General features: G+C 46.7%; 1 protein-coding gene across 2 annotated transcripts in view; it reads left to right on the top strand.

The window, feature by feature from the left end:
• LOC139420139 (zinc finger CCHC domain-containing protein 2-like) overlaps positions 1-13,911 on the top strand; it is a 65,913-nt gene that overhangs the window by 46,527 nt on the left and 5,475 nt on the right. For both annotated transcript variants that reach the window (XM_071169918.1, XM_071169917.1), the window contains exons 6-10: positions 653-759; positions 4,719-4,790; positions 9,436-9,496; positions 10,422-10,545; positions 13,078-13,142. In XM_071169918.1, the coding sequence (XP_071026019.1) occupies positions 653-759; positions 4,719-4,790; positions 9,436-9,496; positions 10,422-10,545; positions 13,078-13,142 (429 nt within the window). The remainder of the gene's footprint in view (positions 1-652; positions 760-4,718; positions 4,791-9,435; positions 9,497-10,421; positions 10,546-13,077; positions 13,143-13,911) is intronic.

The raw sequence follows: 13,911 nt of genomic DNA, 5'->3' as shown, positions 1-13,911 counted from the left end.
TTTTATCTCTCACAATCCTGGTTCTAGATCCAGTATTACCTTCAGAGAAGGAAGGTATAAGTCAAACTAAGGAGTGGATCTTCAGAAGTGGAATGGATCCTGGTGAAACAGAGCCGAGCCCCTATTCATAAAGAGTGCTAATCAAGGATCATTTCCTCACACATTTTAGTCATTTAGCAGACGTTCCTATCCACGGCGACTTACAAATCGTGTTTAAGCAGATTCTTATTGCGGGTGTAGCGAAAATGTTTGTTGTAATATTTTCTGGGCTAACAATGTAAGAAATAATACATAAAATAAAAAAATAAAAAACGAAATACAGCAAAGTTTCCTAAGAACTAGAAACGAGGCAGCCCTCTCTGTCGGCGCCAACTACATGAGCAATTAGGGCTAAGTGCCTTTGCTCAAGAGCACATCAACAGATATTTCCCCCTAGGGGATTCATACCAGCTAACATCACTCTCATTATGATGTAGAAGACACACTCCTACTTTGAGACTCTCTATGAATACCGGACCAGAGTTTCCTGTTAAAACTCCAGCCTACTTCCCTCTTTACCCCACACAGTGAGTTTAGCTCTTTAGGCCTATTCCCAGACTAACTTTGGCGTTCTAGACTTACACGCCCCTTTTATGTGTTGTTCTGTTGCCAGGGAGAAGTTTCTGTCGGCTCCACAAGCTTTCCGACGGACGAGGAAGGTCTGTGGCTTCTTCCTGTGTGAGTCCTCCTCTTCCTCCTCCTCCTGCAGCTGCAGCAGATGTAAGTGCTGTGCTGTGTGTGTGTGTGTGTGTGTGGGTTTGAGCGTGTAGTTTTGGGTGTGTGTGTGTGTGTGTGTGTGCGTGTGTGAGCATGTGTGTGTGTGTGTGTGTTTGAGTGTGTCTCTTCTTAAATCATAACCCTCATAATAACATGTCATGTGTGGGGGCAGCAGGTAGCCTAGCGGTTATGGGCCAGTAACCGAAAGATTCAGCAAGGCACTTAACCCTAATTGCTCCTGTTAGTCGCTCTGGATAAGAGTGTCTGCCAAATGACTCACATGTAAAAATGTTCAGGTGGGCTCTAGGCCTAGTGTATGTGTGTCTACGCCCATGACTCACCCACAGCTCCCTACGCCCTCCCTCGGAGCAGAGCTGATGTACGTTGACACCCATTTGAGGTGAGCGGTCCTGAGCGCGGTGCCCTAGCAGGCCCAACAACGGGACGTTCAGTCCAGAGGTGGAGCTACGTCACCCTAACTCAGCTTCGTCACAACCCTGCTCAGAATCCACCTCTACTTACCCATTGGCTATCAATCTACCTCTACTTACCCATTGGCTACCCATCCACCTCTACTTACCCATTGGCTATCAATCCACCTCTACTTACCCATTGGCTATCCATCCACCTCTACTTACCCATTGGCTATCAATCTACCTCTACTTACCCATTGGCTACCCATCCACCTCTACTTACCCATTGGCTATCAATCTACCTCTACTTACCCATTGGCTACCCATCCACCTCTACTTACCCATTGGCTATCCATCCACCTCTACTTACCCATTGGCTATCAATCCACCTCTACTTACCCATTGGCTATCCATCCACCTCTACTTACCCATCCTCTCTCTCTTCAGGCCACACTCTATGCAAGCATCCCAAATGGCACCCTATTCCCTATATCGTGCACTACTTTTGACCAGAGTTTGGCTTTATATAGGGAATAGGGTGCCATTTGGGATGCAGACAACTGAATATTCTGATGCAATACATTAGATAAATGTGAAATGCATATTGCTTTATTTTTTACCGCAAGGCCGGTTACTACCGCAAAGGTCGGGGGTTCGATACCCATTCTGGACAGTCATTTTTTGGGGCTCCTGAGTGGGGCAGCGGTCTAAGGCACTGCATCTCAGTGCTAGAGGCGTCACTACAGACCCCCTGGCTCAAATACAGGCTGTATCACAACCGTCTGTGATTGGGAGTGCCCATAGGGCGGCACACAATTGACCCAGCGTCGTTCCGGTTTTGGCTGGTGTAGGGCCGTCATTGTAAATCAGAATTTGTTCTTAACTGACTTGTCTAGTTAAATAAAAACAATATTTAATGTGAAGAAATCATATAGCCTACTAGATATGACACTTATAGTGATATCCAGTCAGCATGTTTTTCTTGCCATACCATTAGCTCACTGGAGGAGGTTGGTGGCATCTTAGTTGGGGAAGACGGGCTCGTGGTAATGGCTGGAGCGGAATCAATGGAATGGTATCAAATACATCCAATCCCTGTTATCCATGTGTTTGATTCCATTCGATTAGTTCTGTTCCGGCCATTACTATGAGCCGTCCTCCCCTCAGCAGCCTCCATTGGATCAGAGGACGTGTTCAAGCTTTTAATGTACCTCAGTTTGACGCAAAAAAAATGAACGAAGACTGTGAAATATCTCCCCCCTTTTGGTTAATCCTGTAAATGTCAGTCTCTTTACCCCTTTCCCCCCTTTCTGTGTTTCCTCTGCTTATAAACCCTGCAATTTCTGGAACATCCTTTGAGCTGGTAAATCTTTTATAGTGCTGTAAAAATGGATTAGGAGCAAATGTTCCATGTCCTCAAAAAAATGTATCTAGAACCTTCCAGAGCTTGGTCTTGGCATCGGGACTTTTTATAATGCATTTAACAGATTGCTTATAAAAAATGAAAAAAAACGTCAAATGTTGCCTACTGTGGTAGATGTCTTACTACGATGAAACCACTGTTTATAAGGGATTACGTCATGGTGCATCATGGGAAACCACTGATTATAAGGGATACATCATGATGCATCATGGGAAACCACTGTTTATAAGGGATACATCATGATGCATCATGGGAAACCACTGTTTATAAGGGATACATCATGATGCATCATGGGAAACCACTGTTTATAAGGGATACATCATGATGCATCATGGGAAACCACTGATTATAAGGGATACATCATGATGCATCATGGGAAACCACTGTTTATAAGGGATTATGTCATGATGCATCATGGGAAACTACTGTTTATAAGGGATACATCATGATGCATCATGGGAAACCACTGTTTATAAGGGATACATCATGATGCATCATGGGAAACCACTGATTATAAGGGATACATCATGATGCATCATGGGAAACCACTGTTTATAAGGGATACATCATGATGCACCATGGGAAACTACTGTTTATAAGGGATACATCATGATGCATCATGGGAAACCACTGTTTATAAGGGATACATCATGATGCATCATGGGAAACTACTGTTTATAAGGGATACATCATGATGCATCATGGGAAACCACTGTTTATAAGGGATACATCCTGAACCATCATGGGAAACCACTGTTTATAAGGGATACATCATGATGCATCATGGGAAACCACTGTTTATAAGGGATACATGATGATGCATCATGGGAAACCACTGTTTATAAGGGATACATCATGATGCATCATGGGAAACCACTGTTTATAAGGGATACATCATGATGCATCATGGGAAACCACTGTTTATAAGGGATACATGATGATGCATCATGAAGCAGCGTGGGACATCAGAGACGTCAAACTGACTTGTCAATGCTGCTTTCTTGCCAATACTTACACTCCCTACTGTGTCTCCTACTGAAACCATCTGACATCAGAGGCTCCCGCTCCCGCCCAAATAGCACCCTTTTCCCTATGGGCTCTGGTTAGAAGTAGTGCACTATATATGGAATAGGGTCCCATTTAGGACACAGACAGACACACCTTAACCTGTTTGCCTAGCCCTAACTGAGAGACAGGTGACAACCCTAACTGAGAGACAGGTGACAGCCCTAACTGAGAGACAGGTGACAGCCCTAACTGAGAGACAGGTGACAGCCCTAACTGAGAGACAGGTGACAGCCCTACCTGAGAGACAGGTGACAGCCCTACCTGAGAGACAGGTGACAGCCCTAACTGAGAGACAGGTGACAGCCCTACCTGAGAGACAGGTGACAGCCCTACCTGAGAGACAGGTGACAGCCCTAACTGAGAGACAGGTGACAGCCCTACCTGAGAGACAGGTGACAGCCCTACCTGAGAGACAGGTGACAGCCCTACCTGAGAGACAGGTGACAGCCCTACCTGAGAGACAGGTGACAGCCCTAATTGAGAGACAGGTGACAGCCCTACCTGAGAGACAGGTGACGGTGGAGGGTGACCGCCGAGGGCAGACAACCTGGGGGTTTGTGTGTCCAACACCTTCCACCTGAGCCATGTCCTCCTCCCTGAGCCCTGTCCCCCTCCCTGAGCCCTGTCCCCCTCCCTGAGCCCTGTCCTCCTCCCTGAGCCCTGTCCCCCTCCCTGAGCCCCGTCCTCCTCCCTGAGCCCCGTCCTCCTCCCTGAGCCCTGTCCTCCTCCCTGAGCCCTGTCCTCCTCCATGAGCCCTGTTCTACCTCAATTTCCCCTACCCGTGGCGGCGGCTTGTCTGACTTGGTGCGTCATTTTACTAGTTTACCTGACACCAATGTCAGTTTTCCTCTGGGAAGGTCATTATGGGGTATTCTGAGGTGGAATTAGATTGCGAGTTAAGGGCACGTTCGACATAGCAGTCGAAAGTCGAGACTACAAATCACCTTGCGTCATAAATAACTGCTCAATATTATTTGTTGATCAGTCTGTCACAATTTACCCAAAATGCATTAATGTTTTGATGCTCTCAAACAGCCTGTGTCTGTGCCTCTCTCCAGGTAACCCTGCAGCTCTAGGGAAGTCCTTCAAGGAGGACGGTTCTGAGGCATCCAGCCAAGAGGAAGTTGTGTGTAAGTAACCCTCCACCCAATCCGGTTCACCCTCCACCCAATCCGGTTCACCCCCCACCCAATCCGGTTCACCCCCCACCCAATCTGGTTCACCCCCCACCCAATCTGGTTCACCCCCCACCCAATCTGGTTCACCCCCCACCCAATCCGGTTCACCCCCCACCCAATCTGGTTCACCCCCCACCCAATCTGGTTCACCCCCCACCCAATCCGGTTCACCCCCCCACCCAATCAGGTTCACCCCCCACCCAATCCAGTTCACCCCCCACCCAATCCCCCCAACACAGTTCACCCTACTCCCTACTCATTCCAACATGGTTACCCCCCCAACACAGTCCACCCTACTCATTCCAATATGGTTACCCCCCCAACACAGTCCACCCTACTCATTCCAATATGGTTACCCCCCCAACACAGTCCACCCTACTCATTCCAACATGGTTACCCCCCCCTCAACACAGTCCACCCTACTCATTCCAACATGGTTACCCCCCCAACACAGTTCACCCTACTCATTCCAATATGGTTCACCCCCCAACACAGTCCACCCTACTCATTCCAACATGGTTCACCCCCCAACACAGTCCACCCTACTCATTCCAACATGGTTACCCCCCCAACACAGTTCACCCTACTCATTCCAACATGGTTACCCCCCCCCCAACACAGTCCACCCTACTCATTCCAACATGGTTACCCCCCAACACAGTTCACCCTACTCATTCCAATATGGTTACCCCCCCAACACAGTCCACCCTACTCATTCCAATATGGTTACCCCCCAACACAGTCCACCCTACTCATTCCAATATGGTCACCCCCTAACACAGTCCACCCTACTCATTCCAGTATGGTCACCCCCCAACACAGTCCACCCTACTCATTCCAACATGGTCACCCCCCAACACAGTTCACCCTACTCATTCCAATATGGTCAACCCCCAACACAGTCCACCCTACTCATTCCAATATGGTCACCCCCCAACACAGTCCACCCTACTCATTCCAATATGGTCACCCCCCAACACAGTCCACCCTACTCATTCCAATATGGTCACCCCCTAACACAGTCCACCCTACTCATTCCAGTATGGTCACCCCCCAACACAGTCCACCCTACTCATTCCAATATGGTCACCCCCCAACACAGTCCACCCTACTCATTCCAATATGGTCACCCCCCAACACAGTCCACCCTACTCATTCCAAATGGTCACCCCCTAACACAGTCCACCCTACTCATTCCAGTATGGTCACCCCCCAACACAGTCCACCCTACTCATTCCAATATGGTCACCCCCCAACACAGTCCACCCTACTCATTCCAATATGGTCACCCCCCAACACAGTCCACCCTACTCATTCCAATATGGTCAACCCCCAACACAGTCCACCCTACTCATTCCAATATGGTCACCCCCCAACACAGTTCACCCTACTCCCTACATTTCATTTTCACCAGGGGGAGGGTACACAGGGCCTGAGATGAAGTCCAGTTGTCCTAACTCCAACTTTTATGTCTCCTGTCGATTTGTGGAAAGCCTGAGCTGTCGCTCTCTGTCTGTCTCTCTCTTTCTGTCTGTCTTTCTCTCTTTCTATCTCTCTCTCTGTCTCTCCCTGTGTCTCTGTCGCTTTCTATCTCTCTCTCTGTCTCTCTCTCTGTGTCTCTGTTGCTTTCTATCTCTCTCTCTGTCTAAATCTGTCTGTCTCTCTGTGTCTCAGAATCAGATACACAGAGACAGCGAGAGAGAGCTATAAAGAGACACTTTCGCTGTCGCTCTCTCTCTGTTTCTCTCTCCCTCTCTGACTCTGATTTTCAACTGACTCTGATTCTCTCTCTCTGACTGATTCTCTATGTCTCTCTCTGACTCTGATTCTCTCTCTGTCTGTTTTAAAAGAATATAGATATTTCAAATGTAATATGATTGGCTCTGTCTCTCGCTCTCTGATTCTCTATGTCTCTCGCTCTCTGATTCTCTCTTTCTCTCTCTCTCTGATTCTCTCTTTCTCTCTCTGACTCTCTGATTCTCTCATTCTGACTCTCTGATTCTCTCATTCTGACTCTCTGATTCTCTCATTCTGACTCTCTGATTCTCTCATTCTGACTCTCTGATTCTCTCTTTCTCTGTCTGACTCTCTGATTCTCTCATTCTGACTCTCTGATTCTCTCTTTCTCTCTCTGACTCTCTGATTCTCACATTCTGACTCTCTGATTCTCTCTTTCTCTCTCTGAGTCTCTGATTCTCTCATTCTGACTCTCTGATTCTGTCTTTCTCTCTCTCTCTCTGATTCTCTCTTTCTCTCTCTGACTCTCTGATTCTCTCATTCTGACTCTCTGATTCTCTATTTCTCTCTCTGACTCTCTGATTCTCTCATTCTGACTCTCTGATTCTCTCTTTCTCTCTCTCTCTGATTCTCTCTTTCTCTCTCTGACTCTCTGATTCTCTCATTCTGACTCTCTGATTATCTCATTCTGACTCTCTGATTCTCTCATTCTGACTCTCTGATTCTCTCATTCTGACTCTCTTTCTCTCTCCGATTCTCTCTTTCTCTCTCTCTCTCTCTGATTCTCTCTTTCTCTCTGACTCTCTGATTCACTCATTCTGACTCTCTGATTCTCTCATTCTGACTCTCTCTTTCTCTCTCTGACTCTCTGATTCTCTCATTCTGACTCTCTGATTCTCTCATTCTGACTCTCTGATTCTCTCATTCTGACTCTCTGATTCTCTCATTCTGACTCTCTGATTCTCTCATTCTGACTCTCTGATTCTCTCATTCTGACTCTCTGATTCTCTCATTCTGACTCTCAAATTCTCTCATTCTGACTCTCTGATTCTCTCATTCTGACTCTTGCATTTCTGAGGCTATATATTGCCCGTCGTCCATGCTCTGGCTTCGCAGGCTAATCACAGCCCTAGGGATGCTAATGCTAGCCCCTGTGGTGCTGTGGTATAGCCTTTGTATAGCACACAACGCAAATATTCCGGGTAGCCATTTGATTACCTGTTCAGGAGTCTTATGGCTTGGGGGTAAAAACTGTTGAGAATACTTTTTGTCCTAGACTTGGCACTCCGGTACCGCTTGCCATGCGGTAGCAGAGAGAACAGTCTATGACTGGGGTGGCTAGGGTCTTTGACAATTTTTAGGGCCTTCCTCTGACACCGCCTGTTGTAGAGGTCCTGGATGGCAGGAAGCTTGACCCCAGTGATGTATTGGGCCGTACGCACTACCCTCTGTAGTGCCTTGCGGTCAGAGGCCGAGCAAATACCATGCAGTGATGCAACCATGCTCTCGATGTTGCAGCTGTAGAACCTTTTGAGAATCTCAGGACCCATGCCAAATCTTTTTAGTTTCCTGAGGGGGAATAGGTTTGTTGTGCCCTCTTCAGGACTGTCTTGGTGTGTTTGGACCATTCTAGTTTGTTGTTGATGTGGACACCAAGGAACTTGAAGCTCTCAACCTGCTCCACTACAGTCCCGTCGATGAGAATGGGTGCATGCTCGGACCTCCATTTCCTGTAGTCCACAATCATTTCCTTAGTCTTGGTTCCGTTGAGGGATAGGTTGTTATTCTGGCACCACCCAGCCAGGTCACTGACCTCCTCCCTATAGGCTGTCCCGTCGTTGTCGGTGATCAGGCCTACCACTGTTGTGTCGTCTGCAAAACTTAATGATGGTGTTGGAGTCGTGCCTGGCCATGCTGTTGTGGGTGAACAGGGAGTACAGGGGAGGACTGAGCATGCACCCCTGGGGGGCTCCAGTATTGAGGATCAGCGTGGCAGATGTGTTGCTACCTACCCTCACCACCTTGGGGCGGCCCGTCAGGAAGTCCAGGATCCAGTTACAGAGGGAGGTGTTTAGTCCCAGGATCCTTAGCTTAGTGATGAGCTTTGAGGGTACTATGGTGTTGAACTCTGAGCTGTAGTCAATGAATAGCATTCTCACATAGGTGTTCCTTTTGTCCAGGTGGGAAAGGGAAGTGTGGAGGGCAATAGAGATTGCATCATCTATGGATCTGTTTGGGCGGTATGCAAATTGGAGTGGGTCTAGGGTTTCTTGGATAATGGTGTTGATGTGAGCCATTACCATGCTTTCAAAGCACTTGATGGCTACAGATGTGAGTGCTACGGGTCTGTAGTCATTTAGGCAGGTTGCCTTCGTGTTGTCGGGCACCAGGACTATGGTGGTCTGCTTGAAACATGTTGGTATTACAGACTCAGACAGGGAGAGGTTGAACATGTCAGTGAAGACACCTGCCAGTTGGTCAGTACATGCCCGGAGTACATGTCCTGGTAATCCGTAATCTGTTCCAGTCTGTGCTAGCAAAACAGTCCTGTAGTTTAGCGTCTGCTTCAATCTGACCACTTTTTTTATAGACCGAGTCACTGGTGCTTCCTGCTTTTAATTTTTCGCTTGTAAGCAGGAATCACATACATTGTAGTGTGTGTGTCCGTATGCATACTGTACTGTGATATTCAGATGTTGTTTCTGATGTTTCTGATGATGTTTCTCACTGAGAAATGCCTGTTGCTACTCACTGATCTCACTAGGTATGAGTGTTGATGTGAAACGTTGATTAAAATGCATTGGTTTCCTGTCAACTATGAATGAATAAATGAATTAATAAATGTCTTCAAACCCTTCAGATTTGGATCCGTACGTTCTGGGACACCGAAAGAAACATGTCAGCAATAGACCCTGCCATAGGTAGGCACCCTATTGAAACATGTCAGTAATAGACCCTGCCATAGGTAGGCACCCTATTGAAACATGTCAGCAATAGACCCTGCCATAGGTAGGCACCCTATTGTCCCGACACCGTAGTAGGTGGCAGGGTCAATCCCATTTAAATTCCTGTCAATTCAGACTGTAAATAACATTTATGTTCCAAATTTTCCTAATTGAAAAGCATTGAAGAGATTTGAAATTGAAGTTCACATTGTACTTCCTGAATTGACTGGAATTGAAAAGGAATTGAACCCAACCCTAGAAGGTAGAAGTTGCTCCTAATCACTAGCCCAAAGACCAACTGATGATTATGGTTTGGAATGGGGATAGATTAGGCTGATCCTAGATCTGTGGTTAGGAGTGCCTCCTTCTTCAAGTGAGTAGCCCCCCCCCCCCCCCTTCAGTGCAGATATACACCATATGTTTGTTTCTGATGAAAGACCTGATTCTTATACCCCCCCCCCCCCCCTTCAGTGCAGATATACACCATATGTTTGTTTCTGATGAAAGACCTGATTCTTATACCCCCCCCCCCTTCAGTGCAGATATACACCATATGTTTGTTTCTGATGACAGACCTGATTCTTATACCCCCCCCCCCCTTCAGTGCAGATATACACCATATGTTTGTTTCTGATGACAGACCTGATTCTTATACCCCCCCCCCCCCCCCTTCAGTGCAGATATACACCATATGTTTGTTTCTGATGACAGACCTGATTCTTATACCCCCCCCCCCCCCCCCCCCTTCAGTGCAGATATACACCATATGTTTGTTTCTGATGACAGACCTGATTCTTATACCCCCCCCCCCCCCCCCCTTCAGTGCAGATATACACCATATGTTTGTTTCTGATGAAAGACCTGATTCTTATACCCCCCCCCCCCTTTTTTCCCCCTGCAGCGTTCCCGATACCAAAAGTTCCCAGGGAGAGAGCGTTCGAAAGGGGTCACACAGCCTGCCTGACTGGACGAGGAAGACCCGCACGCTTCAACCCGACCAGGAGGCCTCTGGGGGCCCAGAGCAGGTGAGACAGACACATGCTACATCCAAAGCTACACAAAGCTACATCCAAAATGGCACCCTATTCCCTTCATAGTGCACTACTGTTGACCAGGGCCAAACGGGGGTTCTGTACAGGAAGTAGGGTGCCATTTGAGATATAGACTAATTCTCACAAATACTAAGAAGTTACAGTTGTTGCTAAGAAACCATTGTTTTTTTTTTCTTCTTTCAGATTGTCATGTATCATGTTCAAATGTATGAACAGGCATTTTGATTGGTTGTTTTTTGTGGGTTTTTTTTTTTTTTTTTACTTTTAAAATGGCCCCATAGCCGTGGGGTTAACAAGAAGGACTGAGAAAGAGTTCATTTAGACCAGGCAGACATGTCCTATTTTAAGATGGATGATCTCTACTTCTCCCCTGTAGCATGTGTTGTGTCAATGACCAAATTAGGGCTGATGCTCTGTATAAGCAACATATGTGTGTGTGTGTGTGTGTGTGTGTGTGTGTGTGCGTGTGTGTGAGCATGTTATATTCTTATTTACAATAAAAGTGACTCCAAAATGACACAATACATATTAATTACCAATCATTTCTATTGGGCACAAAATAATTTCAAACACAACCAAAACAAACTGCAAATGAATCCAGCAAGTTTGTAGAGTCACAAGCTTGATGTAGTCATTGCGTGTTAAGAACATGGGACCAAATACAACACTTGACTACATTTTTAATTCACTTTAAGAGTAAATACCAATGACACCTTCAAATGGGGGGATTAGATACATAAAGATATAAAAATATTAAATAAAGTAAACATAAATTGCTTTCATTTCTAAACTGTAAAACTGAAACACAAAGTATGTGGACACCTTCTCGTCGAACATCTCATTCCAAAATCATGGGTATTAATATGGAGTTGCCCCCCCACCCCCCCTTTGCTGCTATAACAGCCTCCTCTCTTCTGGGAAGGCTTTCCACTAGATGTTGGAACATTGCTGCTATAACAGCCTCCTCCTCTCTTCTGGGAAGGCTTCCCACTAGATGTTGGAACATTGCTGCAGGGACTTGCTTCCATTCAGCCACAAGAGCATTGTGCAGACCAGTCAAGTTCTTCCACAACGATCTCGACAAACCATTTCTGTACGGACCTCGCTTTGTGGACGAGGGCATTGACATGCTGAAACAGGAAAGGGCCTTCCCCAAACTGTTGCCACAAAGTTGGACGCATAGAATCATCTATAATGTCATTGTTATGCTGTAGCGTTAAGATTTCCCTTCACTGGAACCATAAAAAACAGCCCCAGACCATTATTCCTCCTCCACCAAACTTTACAGTTGGCACTATGCATTCGGGCAGGTAGCGTTCTCCTGGCATCTGCCAAACCCAGATTCGTCCGTCGGACTGCCAGATGGTGAAGCGTGATTCATCACTCCAGAGAACGCGTTTCCACTGATCCAGCGTCCAATGGTGGCGAGCTTTACACCACTCCAGTCGACGCTTGGCATTGCGCATGGTGATCTTATGCTTGTGTGCGGCTGCTCGGCCATGGAAACCCGTTTCCTGAAGCTCCCAACGAACAGATATTGTGCTGACGTTGCTTCCAGGACAGACGAGGACAGCCGATTTTTACGCGCCACTCGCTTCAGTACTCGGCTGAATTGTTGTTGCTCCTAGACGTTTCCCATTTCACAATAACAGAACTTACAGTCGACCGGGGGGCAGCTCTAGCAGGGCAGAAATATGACAAACTGGCTTGTTAGGAAGGTGGCATCCTATGACGGTGCCACGTTGAACATCTCTGAGCTCTTCAGTAAGGCCATTCTACTGACACTGTTTGTCTATGGAGATTGCATGGTGGTGTGTTCGATTTTATGCACCTGTCAGCAACGGGTGTGGCTGAAATAGCCAAATCCACTCATTTGAAGGGGTGTCTACGTACTGCTGTATATATAGTGTATGTATATAGTGTATGTATGTGAATACCCTTGTATATAAGTTGACATTATGTACTGTCACCTCATATAACACATTGTATCTCAAATCCAAAATGCTGGAGTACATAGCCAAATTAAATATTTTAGCTTTACTGTACAAATACGTTGGGGAGAGTACCTATGTGTGTGTGTGTGTGTGTGTGTGTGTGTGTGTGTGTGTGTGTGCGTGTGTGCATGTGTGCATGTGTTAGTGCATGTTTGTGTCTGTGTGTTTGTGCTCCAAAGTCAAGTCCAGCTCAGCAGCAATACGAGTGCTATCAGCGTTAGCCAGAGTGAGGCGCTCTGCCCTTTGACCCCCCCCCCCCTCCCCACCCGCTATAGCTCTGGGTCAGAGTCCAGCAATGCCTCATTCATGGGGCCCTCGTCATGTGACAGGGGTTACGTAACAGGCAACAGCTCTATGGCATTCTTGCTCTGGCAAATAGTGTAATGGAGCTACAGTATTTGTTTTAAAGGCACACTCGGTCAAGTAACTTCCTCCTAGAGAGCAAATGGGTGTTCAGGGTTTTGCTCCAGCCCTACTTTAACACAGCTAATTCTATCTATCTGGTCCACAGCATCAGGGCAGTGAGAAGAGGGGCAACCACCCTGCCAGCATGAGGCAGCCACTGGCACCAGACAGGTATTCACCGGCTATATCAATGTTCAACCCACCAGGCAATCAGGAGCCGTATGTACCAGAGTTGGAGTGCTGATTTAGGATCAGTTTGGCCTTTTAGATACCAATGCATGAGATTATATGGACATGGGGACCTGATCCTAGATCAGACTCTGGATACATAATGGCCCCTGCTCTACATCTAGGGTCTACTGAGAAAAGCCAGTGAGAGCATTTGAACGAGGCACGAAGACAGTCGATCACTTAACCCATACAATACAGTCATTATTACCCACCTTCTAAACGGGTCCTCACATTGACTGACAGTAAAGAGACTTCCCTGCAAAGACATATTGGCTCAACACTGAACCAGCTGACAGTACAGTTTCTACATTGTGATAGGTGTTGCTTCGTAGACGCATTTGTTTGTTGTCTTTGGCTGTAGATTGACTATGAGAGGAACGTCGGATACAGAAAGCTAACAGTGTGACTGTGTTCAGGAAATACCTAGCAGCACAGCGGTGCCTGTCAGAGAAGGCCTAGCATTATGCTAGCTAGCATGCTAACAGAAGAGCATTAGCGTCAATCCCCCCTACAACAGGGCCTGACAGAGAGGACCTAGCATTACACTAGCGTAATTACACAACATATACCCAATACACACAAATCTAAGTAGGAATGAATTAAGACTATATACATATGGATGAGCGATGTCAGAATGGACTAAGATATGTAAACATTATTAAAGTGACTAGTGTTCCATTCCTTAAAGTGGCCAGTGATTCCTCGGCTA

This window comes from Oncorhynchus clarkii, chromosome 11 (genome assembly GCF_045791955.1).
Source record: "Oncorhynchus clarkii lewisi isolate Uvic-CL-2024 chromosome 11, UVic_Ocla_1.0, whole genome shotgun sequence".
Classification (NCBI taxonomy): domain Eukaryota; kingdom Metazoa; phylum Chordata; class Actinopteri; order Salmoniformes; family Salmonidae; genus Oncorhynchus; species Oncorhynchus clarkii.
Note: the sequence above shows the minus strand (reverse complement) of the source record. Positions and strands in the feature narration are given on the sequence as shown.